Source organism: Vicugna pacos, chromosome 14 (genome assembly GCF_048564905.1).
Source record: "Vicugna pacos chromosome 14, VicPac4, whole genome shotgun sequence".
Taxonomy (NCBI): Eukaryota; Metazoa; Chordata; class Mammalia; order Artiodactyla; family Camelidae; genus Vicugna; species Vicugna pacos.
The window spans coordinates 6,537,382-6,550,664 of NC_133000.1; the positions used below are offsets into that span (position 1 = coordinate 6,537,382).

Below are 13,283 nucleotides of genomic sequence, written 5' to 3' on the forward strand. Positions count from 1 at the left end.
GTCACAGAACCAACAAGCCATTCAGCCCATGAGGAGAGGCAGTGATGAAGTGTCCCCTGTAGCCCATCCCAAGACTGGGCGATGAAGAAGCGGTTTGTCCAGTGTTGTCCAACATCTGTGCAGTCTGGAGTTCTCCAGAACTCGGGCAGCCCTGCCCAGGGCAGGTCCTTCCCCAGACAGTGGTCAGACACGCTGGTTGGCCTCTGGTGGCTTTGCGCCCAAATCCTGAGAGCTGCCCGTGCCCTGCCGTCCTGCCTGGGGCCTGAGCTCTGGGCCAGGCTCCTCTTCTGGGCACCTGGCCCTGGGACTGCCCAGATTCTGAGCTGCCCGGGCTTTCAGGGGAGCCTGCCCTCTCAGGCTGGCGCTCAGGCTCTGGGTGCTGCCTCAGCCAAGCCCCATACCTGTCCTCAGCCTGCAGGTTTGCCTGGCCTCACACCCTGTGGTAGCTTGAGTTACTGGGTCCTGAGTGACGTAGGCTGAGAGCTGAACCCTGGGGCCAGGCGGCGGTGTTCACAGCCCTTCCCGACTCTGACCCCCTGCAGGAGTCCCAGAACCTCGCTGTGCTCAGCCTCCTCGTCCGTCTGGACGATGAGGTGATGGGACCTCCCTCAGAAAGCTCTTTTGCAGATTAAGTGTGTGTGTGTGTTGTGTTGTGTGTCCACCACTTAGAGCAGTGCGGGTCCCTATTTAAATGTCTACTAGATATGACAACAAGAAGTGTCTTATGCAGTTTTGGGAGGAACCTACATAAATCAAAGTGAAAAGAGGAGCCATAGACCTTACTACTTCTATCAGTTAAGTTTCTTCCGTGGCGGTCGCGGGCCTCACGTGACACGGGTGATGCGGATGACTGTTTAAAGGGAGCAGGAGCACACGATTGAGCATTTGCTTTGGGCAGACATGATACTGTCTAACTGAACCTTCACAGCAACCCTGTGCAGTAGGTCTTGTAATTATGATTCCAGTTTTCCCGAACCTGAGGCCTGAGCTAGTGAGTGGTGGAGGCAGAATTAGAACACGGGACCAGCTTGCAGCTGAGTGCGCTGGCGGACGCGTCTGATGAGTTCATTTCATCCAAAATGTGGGCGGGGGGCGGGGCAGGGGGCTGTTTGCAACCTGGTAGAAGATGCCATTTTACCTCTCTTTCTTCTTAAAACATTTCATAGCAAATTCTTCTGAGCTTGTTTTATCTTCTTTTGGTGAAGGATGTACACACTGGGCATCACATGTACGGATTGCAAGTGTTCAACTCTATTGTGCCTTAAAAATAAAACCTGCACGGAAGGGTGGCTTGGACCTGTCTGTTCCCAGTGAGGGTGGGAGCTGTCTGTGGGGAGCTGCACTTGTAGCACATCTGTCTCTCTCCTCTCTGAGTAGCAATTCCATTGACTTAGAAACCTTTGACAGAGCACATTTTGATTGATATTGATTGTGTCAGAAACATGGGGAAGCAGAGATAATAAAACAAACCATGTGTTTCTGTCTTCTTTAGGAAGAACTAAACCTTTTCACAAGGGAAGCTGGAGACAATTTAAAATGTTCTGTCAATTCGTTCATTTGGTCTAATTTTCTTTCTCAAAGGGGAGATTACTGAAGACCATTTTTGGTTCTGTTTCAATTCACCTAATGCAGCTGTTCCTTGGATGTTTCATTTTTACAGTTTACAAATTGAGCCGTTTGAAATGGCTAATCATTTCCTAGCTCAAAATTGTGTCAGGCAGTCGGAGCCGCAGTGCTTAATAACAAACAGACAGCCATGTCATTTCGGTTGATCGTCTTTGTTTTCACAAAGGCATGTGGTAGAAAGTCCGGTTCCTGTTCTAAGCTTAAGTTAGTCTGGACGCGTTGAGTTCAGGGTTTTTTTTATATTCAGCTTCTGGGTGAAGGTGACTTTTGTGGCAGGTGTTACTTTGAGCTTACTCTCCAAGTACGTTTCCATCTAATGAGGCATGTCGTCCGAAGCAGGCCTCTGCAGTAGCACTGGGCATGCAACGTCCAGCAGTGTAAGGAAGGAACCCCGGAAGGCTCACAGACCTGGATTTTAATCCTGCTTCTGTGGCCGGAGTGACTCGTGGACACTGGGCAAATCCTGTATCTTTTCTGAGCCTCCCTTGTCTTATTTGCAAAAGGCGAGTGTTGGATTGAATCATCTCCCATGCTATTTTTAAAAATTGTAAAATATACATAACATAAAATTGACCATTTTAGCCATTTTTAAGTGCACAATTCAGTACCGTTAAGTATATTCATACTGTTGAGCAAGCAGTCTCCAGAACACTTTTCACCCCACGAGACTGAAGCTCTGTCTCCGTTAAACCGCAACTCTCCCTTCCCCTCCCCCAGCCCCGGCCTGCACCATCCTGCTTTCTCTCTAGGAATTTGGTGACTCTAGGCTGTCACTTAAGTGGAGTCATACAGTGTCTGTCATTTTATAACTGGCTTCTTTCACTGAGCATAACGTCTTCCAGGTTCATCCATGGTGTTGCATGTATCAGAATTTCCTTCCTATTTCAGGCTGAATAATATACCACTGTATGGAGGGACCACATTTTAAAAATCCATTCCAGGACTATTTTTAGATCTAAAATTTCCAGTTTTCCACGATCCTCATCTGGTGGCCACCAAAGCCATGGCCTCTCTGCTGCAGGCTGACGGGGACACCGAGGGCACCTTCCCCGGCTAGAGCGGCAGTCAGTCCCCACGTGCTCACTTCGGTGACAGCTTGGCTTTGCTTCAGGTCACGTGGACAGGTGGCTTGGGCTGTTCAGTCTTTTTTAGTGGCTCTTCCAAAAAGTGTGTGTTTTTATCTGGGTTAAGTAGGGTCACTTGATCCTGAGGTGGAGATCAGGACGCGACTGTGAGGTCCCTCTTGACCCGGTGGTATTTCTGTTCTTGAGATAAAGATAACTTCAGAAAATGCCACCAAAGGTGGCCACTGCGCTGTGTTTCTCTCTGCACGCCGTTGGCACAGCCCTGCTGGCATCCTTAGAGGACGTGTCTCTGCAGCTGCGTCTTGGCTTTTAAGCTGTTCCAGTTTTGTTGATAGAGGCTCACAACTGCATTTCTTGTTGCAGTCTGTGCGGAAAACTGGAGGATATTTGCCACCATCCAATTGTCGTAATTATAGCGTATGGTGGTTGAAAATGGAAGGGGGCAATTAGAGAGAAAATCTCTCTGCCAGAGAAGACAATGCAAGTGGCAGATTCCACGCTGACACTGTGTGCTTTGTCGGAGGGGTCCCTGAAGAGCCCCTCCCTCGACTTACCCGGGATCAGGATCGGGGTTCCTGTGCCCACATCCGGGTTTCTGTGCCTGGAGCTCTGCAGCTCTAAGACACGCGCCTCTGTGCTGGTGAGATCTCGTTCACCCCGGGCTGACCACCTCTGGGGCCCTGCTCTGGCTCCCAGGGCCGCTTCTCAGGTAGGAGACGGCATCACAGTAACATTCTCGAGGACGGCATGTCTGAGCCTCCAAGATGGGAAACACAGTAGTGAGCGGAGCCCCACGAGGACCACGCAGCCAGGGCTGGCGCGACCTCTGATGTGTCTGCCGTGCTTGGCGTTTACGGGGTTTTTAAGCCAACCCTCCCCCAAACACTGTGAGCCATTTACACTGGAGGAAGGAGCCTCAGCTCAATTCAGTGACTTGCCCAAGATCACAGAAGAGAGGCCCCATCAGAACCTTACGTTGTGATACAGAAGTGCATCGTTGCTGCCTTTTCTCCTTTAATTTTGGTCTGTTTCTTTAGGGAAGCCTTTCTAAGCTCTCATTTTCAGTGTCTCCCCTGCAAATGTTAACATGTACCATACATATCTATTTATACATAGATGTATTGCTAGTTTTGTTACGTGACGAGACTGATCTTTTTCTCTTTTATTTAAAATACAGAATTTGGAGAAAAGTGGTATATCTAAGAAAAATGATATAGGTAAGTAATGATTTCTCTTTTTTAAACTGAAGAGTGTGTATCCAGGTGTATTTCTGGTAAATTATATTCCAGTAAAGTGAATTTTGCTTTCTGATTGTATGGGATAAATACTGTTGTCCCGATACTTTGTCTCTGGCCCAGCTCAGTGTTGAAGGCACAGGGAGAACACTTTTCAGGCTGGCTCACTGGCATTCCATACATGTTGGAAGTTACAGCTCATATATTGGATTTAAGTCCTTTGGCCACAATTTATTGAGTTTCCAGTAAGGCCAGATTCTGGTACCAGGTGGGCACTGAGGGGGCTGCAGAGGCGAATAAACAGGGTCTGTTCTTAGTGGGAGGAAAGGATGGCCCTGGCCTTGCCCACGCCCTCCTCCGCCTGGAGCCGGGTGTCCCGCTCGCTGACCCGCGGACAGTGTGTTCCCCTCGGTCCGCTCACCACCACCTCTTCTGTCAAGTTCGTCCGGAGATCCCTGGGGTGGAGGCGGCTCCTTGCTGCTGTGCAGACACACCGTGCTTCCCTCACAGCCCGTAAACACCCTCACCTGCACTCCTTTTTAAAAAAATTTTTTATTGAAGTGTAGTTGATTTACAGTGGCGGTTTCAGGTGTACGCAAAGTGATTCAGTTATATATATACATATATACATTTTCTTTTCAGATTCTTTTTCATTCTAGGCCATTATAAGGTATTGACTATAGTTCCCTGTGCTGTACAGTAGGTCCTTGTTGTTTATCTAGTTTACGTATAGTCGTGTGTGTCTGTTAATCCCCAGCCCCTCTGTTATCCCTCCCTCCCCTTTCCCCTTTGTACTCCCTTGTTAACACATCTTTCGCCCTCCAGTGTTTTGTGAGCATCTTCAGGGATGTGACCATGAGTTAGTCTATAGGATGGAGGCTGAGGGCCGTGGGGGCTACCAAAGCAGCTGTCCCAGCAGAATCAGAGCCAGGATCATGGTCTCACAACACTCAGGGCTGCTGACCAAGTCCAAGGGCGGGCAGTCTTTTTTCCTCTTTTGACTCATTGCCTAATCAATACATTGACTAGTGACCATTATTCTTACCACGTACAGCATAACTGGAGTGGCTCTGTGTGTGCGTGCATGTGTGTGTGCATATGTATGTGTGTGCTGTATTGTGTGCACATGTATTGTGTGTATGTGTCTGCATGTATCGTGTGTATTGTGTGTGTATGTGCATGTGTTTGCATGTATTGTGCTGCGTGTACGTGTGTGTTGTGTGTGCATGCGTCTGTGTGCATGTATTTGTGCATGTATTTGTGTGTTGTGTGTGCATGTATTGTGTGTATTGCGTGTGCGTGCATGTATTTGTGTGTGCATGTATTGTGTGCATGTGTGTATATGCGTGCGTGTATGCATATGCTGTGTGTGTGTGTGTGCATGTTGATCTCTCAGCCTTAGGTCATAGGCTGCTTGTTACCAGAAGCTTTTGTCAGAAGAACATCACATTGAATTCTCTTCAGAAAAACACCAGCACTAGGAAACTCAGGTTTCTAGATAATTTCTGACCGGGAGAGGTTAGCATTTAGTAGAGTGTGTGGTGTGTGACATATGCTCAGAGCGGGGGAATGAGAACCTTTGATCTCTTTACCTTCACAGAGGGCTTAGTTGTCCTGCAGGGACCCTTCTCTAGCCACCTCTGGTTCTGTTTCCTGAAAGCTCTCTGTGGCTTATGTTGGCTTCAGAGCTACATGGGTTCCTCTGCTTCCTTGAGTAACATCTTCATCTTCCCCCCCTTGCCTGTCACACTCATCATTACTGTCAGGCACTCATTGTGCGACCCATTTATCGCTTATTCCTGGAGGGGAAACAATGACATTCTGTCTGGAGTCGTGGCGGGGTTTGCTAAGGGCAAACTGCAGTGAGTTTAGGGAAGTAGCTTCAGAGTGAGGAGGAAGGAGTGGAATTGTCTTAGGCGGCTCCGTTGACTGGGCGGTGGGATGGCATAAACGGAGAAGACAGCTGCCAAGGCGAGCCCTGGGATCTAGACTCAGCCAGGATGCGATTTGGTTAGGATGTCTGTCAGGAAATATTTCTTGGTGCTGATACAAAGAACAGCAGGAATTTGAGAACCAAATTGTACTGTCCTGGTTCTTTTCTGGGATGGGGGTGGGGCTTAATGGCATGGAAGTGATTTTCTGTCATTCATTACATCAGGGCTGTGGGACCTGGGTGCACCTTCCTCTTCTGCCTCATCGCAGGAAACTCCCCTGCACGCGTCCCACTCCTCATCCAGCTGCGCCTAACTGATGTTTTCAGGGCCCCACCTCCACTTCCTGTCCCAGACCATCCCTGCTCTCTCTGTTGGGAAAGTTCTCCCACCCTCTCTCTGGGTGTCCCCAGGGTCGGTGTCCTTATCCCATCCCCCGGGGAGGCCCTGCTGCCTGGGGGCCCAGGTGGTCTGGGACCCTTCCCCAGTTTGAAGGCTGTTAATCTGTAGACCCAGCCTCTCCGCATGTCATATAAATCCTCCAGGATCGGGTCTGGCTGACCCAGCCTTCCTCTCCGACTATCACTGACTGTTCCCTTCATCCGTTTCCCAGAAATGCCGGATAAACTCCCCGGTCACCTACTTGGGGATGCTATAGAGATAAGGTGGGCTGTGGGCTCCAGGATCCCCTCCCTTCTCTCTCTTCCTCCTGTCTGCTGCCTTCTGCACCTGAGTCTGCAGAAACTGCTGCATTTTAAAGGAGACTCAGGAAGCACCCCTTCCCAGAAACTCCCCAGGGCCAGCTCCCCCACCCCTGTCCCCTACGCTCCAGACCCCCCACGGGGCTCGGCGGAGAGCTCGCTGCCTGGTGATGAGATGGCTGAGCGGGACTCAGGCCCTCCTGTGCTGGGGCTGAGCCCGCTCCTCTGCATGTCTGGACCCTCATGCTTAGGAGGGGCTCGGAGGTGTTGCTGAAGGAGCTCACGTCACACGCATGAGGGAAGCACATGAAAAAGCAAGTGACCACTCAGTAGCAAAGGGAACAACTTACAGCACAGGACCTGATACAGGAGAAGGGGAAGAATTCTCACCAAGCTCGTCCCCGCGCAGAGGAGCCATTGTGCAAATGCGGAGCTTTGCGGATCTGCTAGAACAGGGGGCAAGAGTTGATTCCTGCGGGGTTAGCCTTTTGACAGGTGCAATTGCGCTTTTAAAAAATTCAGTATGACTTATTTTGAACCTATCGGAGGCTATAGAGAGTAACAGAATGAACAGCCTTGTATCTACCACCCTGATTAAGAAATAAAACATTCCTAGCACAGCCGAAGCCTTTAAACCATTATCCTGGTTTGGTGTTTAGCATTCTCATGTAGTCTTTCGTACTTCCATGTCGTAGTTAATTGGACACATGTATATATATAGCATGTGTCCGTCTTACATATATTTGTGTTTCTATTTTTGCAAAGCGTTGGTTTATACTGTATGGTTATGCCTTTGCAGCCTGCTTTTTCTGCCATTCTCTGGGTAGGGTTCGTCTACGATGTCCATGTAGATCGATCCGTGGAGTGCTGGTTAATCTTTATTGCTGTGTTGCGGTCCAGTTGGGGTATCTCATCAGTGGGTGTCTGGTTTGCTTCCAGCCTTTTCTTTCTACTCAGGGCTGCCGTGAGCACTGTGCTTGTGTGTCCTGTACCCATGTGTGAGAGTTTCTTGAGGATGACTAACAGGGGTGGAATTTCTGGGTCATTGGAAATGTGCATCTTCAACTTTATTACATTTTGCAAAAATTATTCTCTGAGGTTTATTGACTCCATTGTTAACAAATGTGAATCTTTTTCAGTTTGGTAAGTCAGCTGTGCTAGTGTTTCAGAGGTAGTGGACTGAAGGTTATGTGTCAGTTGAAATAGAAGACACCCATTGAGCCTTAGCCGGATGCCTGATTTGTAGAGCCAAGAAGCCAGTTTAAAGCAGAGATAGGTATGTGGGGGGCTCATATTTATCTAAACGCCTACAGAGAAGGAGTTAGGTCATATTCTATAGGTTGCTCAGTATTTCCTTGTGCATTTTTGAGTTTTAAGCAATGAGCACTTTGGATTATTTTGGGGATCTAGCTGGCTTACTGTGGAGCTGTTTGTTGTCTGAATATTTGAGTGAATAAATGAATGGAACTGTGGAACTAAACATGAGAATGATAAAATAGAACAGAATAAAATTAAAACGAGTTAAAAGCTCACGGTGGCGGGGAGGATCCCCACGTTAACTTACTGTCAACCTGGCTGGAGGCTGAAGTTCTATGTCGCATGTGCCTTCGGCCAACACCTCTGTCTGGAGGCAGGGTCTCGACACAGTGGCTGTTTCTTTACTTTGTCATAAGCTCAGAACCCAGACAGGTGTGATGTGCTTCTCCAGGGTGGGGCCTGAGCCTCCATCTGGGGCCAGACCTCTGATTGCCTACCTGATCAGGAGGCCAGGACATAGCTGGGCTGCCTCCCTCCCCGCCCACCTGTCAAAGCGCTGGCTGCCCTGCAGCGGGTCTCCAGCTGGGAGGCAAGTACTTCTCTACAGCACCTCCTGCCCCAGCCTTGTTGCCGTGGAATCTTGGCTCTTGTCCTGGAGATAACACTTCGCTCTGGCCAGGTGCCTTGTGAGGTCCCTGCTGAGTGTCACCTTAAAGGGCCGTCTAGAACATGCTTGAGGTGGTGTCTTAGTTCGCTAGGACGGCCGAAACAAAGTGCCACCAATTGTGTGGCTTAAACAGACACCTGTCTCCCGGTTCTGGAGGCCTGGTCGGTTTCCTCTGAGGCCTCCATCCTTGGCTTGAAGGTGGCTGTCTTCTCCCTGTGTCTTCACAGTCTCCTCCCCCGTGGGTCTCTTGTTCAGATTTCTCCTTTTTATAAAAACACCGGATACATTGGATTAGGACCTAAATTAATAACCTGGCTTTAACTTGGCTACTTCTGTGAAGACCCACTTCCAAATAAGGCCATGCTCTGAGGTCCTGGGGGCTAGGATTTCAGCATACATAGTTTGGGGGACACAGTTCAACCCCTAATGGGCAACAACACACTGTAGGTTTATGTGTGAATTGTTCAAAGGCTTCTTGCAAACACTTGATTTTCAGGGACGAGGGAGGTGAGCGCTCCAGGCAGTTTCACCCTTTCCTCCATGTTTACATTTGCATTCTTGACAAATGTAGCAGCAAATTCAGTTTGTTACCCCAGACTTGGTCTAGCACAGCGAGCTTATTTACTTGCTGACTGCTAGGAAGGAAGTTTCAGAGATCAGTTTTAAAAGAGAGATTTTGTCCCTAGAATTACATATAAATTGATTTTGCCCCGTAACAGTTTATTGCCTGAAGGCTTGCCTTGTGGGCTGGCTTTTTCGTCGTTGTTGTCCACTTGTTTTCAAGTTTATTTCAGTTATTGTTAGAAAAAAGTCTGAAAACTTTTTTGTTGTTGTTGTTCTAGATTTAAAAGAAATTGTATTTGTCATCCAGAGTCAAAGTAATTCTTTTCATGCAAGAAAAGCAGAACAGTTAAAAAAAAGCGTCTTAAAGCAAGCTGCAGATCTTACACAGGTATGTGGAGACGGCCTGGGGTGTCTGGTAATTACTTATTTCTTGATGCATCATGTTCCCAAAGCTCTTGGTCCGCAGAGAATCAACTTTATTTAGATGAAGATACCTCTTCTGATTTGTTTCGCTGGCTTAATAGGGACTATTTATTGTTTAAAATGCTCTAGTTATTCCTAATACTCAAAGCATCATATTCTAAATTATTATATGTGTATTTTAAGAGAATCATATAAATGGTATGGGACTATCATGGTTTTGTCAAGAAGTGTGATAGAAAAAATTGGAAAAAATAACTTTTTAAAGGCAGGGTTTAAAATAGCATAGATAATTAACTTTTAAAATTTTGGTAAGAAGTCCTATGGCAATTTTTAGGTTGAAATAACATTTTCATTAACCTTAGTGTGGTGCTTCGTCCATGGGTCTCTTAATCTGTTTTTTAATTGGATATTATTAACTGAACTTTCGATTTGATTTATAATGTAATATCTGAGAAGGATTATGGAGAGAAAGATCGACACAGACAGGTACATTGTAATAATGTTTGAAACAGGCGTGAACTGAATTTAAACCTGTTCTGAATAATGCTGGGGTTTGGAGCAAAGGAAGAGCTGCCTTCTTGTGCTGCTGCTCGGAGCTTGCTTCTTAGGCAAGTGGAGAAATTCCTCCAGCCTTGGAGACAGACGTGCTTGTCCGGAGGCAAATAGGGCCGTTTCTCGGTTCTCTCAGCAAAAGCTCTTTGCCCAGAGACCCGTGTGCTTGACACATGGCTTGCTTTCTGTTTTGGGGCACTTGGAAATAAAGGGTTGGAAATACCAGTGGAAAAATTAACAACCTTAATGGCCTTCAAGGTTAAGCCCTGCTGACTTGACAGTAGAGTTTATTGTGCTTAATCTTTAGATGCTTTGCGGGCAAAGTTCATCCAGCCTCCCTGAGTCCCTGCAGGGACGGATCCTTGGCTCCTCTGCCGTGGGACATCATACCTTCTCCAGGGAGAGGGAAGAATTGCAGGCACCAGGCAGTGTTTTTGGTAACTGGAAATGGGAGCAGCTTGATGAGTTTACCATTCTCCTTGGCCTGGAAACCCAACTTTGGGGATTTTCTTCTACTCAGTTTTTTAGATGCCGTCAGGATGGAAGACACGCAGCAACCTTGGGGCCGGGCTTCCTCCGTGGGTCCCGGTGGAGGCGCCTGTGGCGGGGGGACGGGAAGGGGGAGCCCACACAGCCCCCGGGTCCAGGCTCAGCATTCGTGGAATCGAGCCCAGCCAGCCTTGGCACTCCCCCCAGCTGTGTGATCAGTGGTGACGTCAGGGCGGAGTTACGTATCGTTTGAATTCATGTATGAATTAAGGGCACATGTATCTCTGGGACTTGTACGCTCGTTCCCAGAAGCACCTTCCCTCTTGTAGACGCAGACTCACGTGTGATGAGAGTATGTGTCTTCCCCCTTGAATCCATGCTGTTAGTCCTGTGGTCAGTGTGGATGCCTACACACTTTGCCAGCCAAGGCCAGCTGAGTGAGTATGCCCCAGTACTTCCTTTACTGTTTATCAGCTCCTTTTTTGTGGTTTTTTGGGTTAAACTTTTTCTTGTGTGTGCAAATCGCTACTCATCACTGGCTCCCTGCCTGCCTTTCCCCCTCCACTCTTCTGGGAAGAGGCGTTTCCTGGGAGCTGGGGGAAGGACAGTGCTCCCGGGACTTGGTTTACAGTGGGGAAGAGGTGTGTGGGCACCGCTTGGTGGAAAGCAATGTAGATTATAAAACATTCCTCCTCCTTTTCTGCCCCACAGGCAGAGGTACGCCTGGGGGCTGGGAATACCTGCTCCTTCGGGAGGCCCGGGGGCTCTGTAGGGGTCAGGCCCAGGACTGCTGGTTCTTAAAACTGTCTGGAGGTTCTGGGGAAGATGGTGACAGGTTCCCGTCTCAGCCAAGCTTGGCACGTTTAGGAATGGAGAATGGGCATGTCTCTTGGGCTTGTCTCTTGGGAATTGAGGCAGGACAGCAGTCCAAGAAGGTGTGGATCCAGCAGACCCCTGGGAACCTCCCATGCTCATTGCCTTTTGCCAAGACAGCCTCCCAGAGCTTGTTAACCAAAGTCCCCATCCCTGATCCCATCTTCATTCCCTGCCACTCGTCCCTTTGCATTTTATTTGCCAGTAATTTCAAACTCTTCGTGGTCCCTGGGGTCACCTGGTTCTGTCACACTGCTGTGGCCTTGCATGTGATGACCTTCGTCTTGACAAGCTCCCGTATCCGGTGAAGCCTTTCTGTGCACTGGCTTGATCTACGGGGACAGATCACTTCCTCTTTGCTTCCACTTTAAGCGTATACTTTACACTTTGGACTATTTTTATTTGTTACATCTTTGTCTCTTATGAATTTTGAGAGCAGAGAATGTGTCTGATTGGTTTCTGATTCTTCAGAACCAAGCACAGAGCTTTCCATGCACTGAACCTGAGTCCTCAGTGAATGTTAATTAAACTGGATCCCTGAAATTCATGGTCTCATTTTTCCTTACTCTCTTTTCTTTTTGATTTCTTTTTTTTTTTTACTTTTTAAAATTGAAGTATAATCAATTACAATGTGTCAGTTTCTAGTGTACAACATAATGTCCCAGGCATGATATATATATACATATATTCATTTTCACACTCTTTTTCATTAAAGGTTATTACATGATATTGAATATAGTTCCCTGTGCTATACAGAGAAATTTGTTTTTTAAATCTATATTTATATATAGTGGCTAACATTTGCAAATCTCAAACTCCCAAATTTATCCCTTCCCACCCCCTTTTCCCCTGGTAACCATAAGATTGTTTACTGTGTCTGCAAGTCTGTTTCTGTTTTGCAGATGGATTCATTAGTGTCTTCTTTTTTTCCCTTTTATTTCTCTTACAGTATGGTCACCTTTGACCACACACACGCCCCCACATCCACACACACACACTTGTCTTAAGTTACAGGTTCTTTGAGGCAGGTTCTTTGGCTTGCTCTGCTTTTGATTCCTCCACGGCACCTTAAATGTAGTGTGGATTCAGCATATGGCAGTTGAACTGAATCCAGAAGAAACTGAACAAATGAAAACTAAATATTACTTTGAGTAGATTATTTTTTCTATTAAAATTTTGGGGAGTAGTTCTTAAATGGATAGTGGCCAGCCCCTCTCGTATTAAATATAATGTCTATTTTACTTCTCCCTGTGAAACCAGAGTTTAGGGGGAAGAGCAGAATAAAACACCGAGCATGAGTTGGTGCTCTGAGAGTCTGATTTCATGATTAAGTGAATCTTTGAGAGGCAGTATGGAAAAGCACCAGAAAATTCACTGACTGCTTTCACGAAGACTGCATAACAATGACTAAGGAAGGTGGAGCCTTACTCCCCCCAACACAGTCCATTTGAGGGGCAGGGGCTGGCAGCTCTGGTCTGGTTTCTTCCGTCTTGTGACTTTGCCATAGGCTCAGGTGTCTGGTCCTCATCTGTGTGGTTGGAGCTGGCTTACCGCCCTTACATCTGCATTCTCATGTGTGGAGGACGAGGATCCTTTTAAGGATGTGACCTTGAAGTTGTATGCTCAACATTAGAAACTGTATTTTCATGGATGCGCGAGTCTCAGCTTTTAAAACTCAGAAAACTGTTCCATTTCTCGAAAGTATTGAACATTTTTAGCACTTTATTCTGTGCTTCTATTTAGTTTCAGGGTGCTTATACTTAAATTTTTGTTGTCCTTTACATTTATAACTTGCAGTTTAGACCACCTATTTAGCCAGTGACTTAAATGGCCACTAGGTGGCAGTATTGGTTTTGCATTTAAAGACACCTAATTAAGCA

General features: G+C 47.3%; 1 protein-coding gene across 1 annotated transcript in view; it reads left to right on the forward strand.

The window, feature by feature from the left end:
- The window catches only part of B3GLCT (beta 3-glucosyltransferase), an 83,359-nt gene that overhangs the window by 13,555 nt on the left and 56,521 nt on the right, over positions 1–13,283 (forward strand). The window contains exons 3-4 of the mRNA XM_072976085.1: positions 3,889–3,928; positions 9,345–9,454. Coding sequence (XP_072832186.1) covers positions 3,889–3,928; positions 9,345–9,454 — 150 coding nt within the window. The remainder of the gene's footprint in view (positions 1–3,888; positions 3,929–9,344; positions 9,455–13,283) is intronic.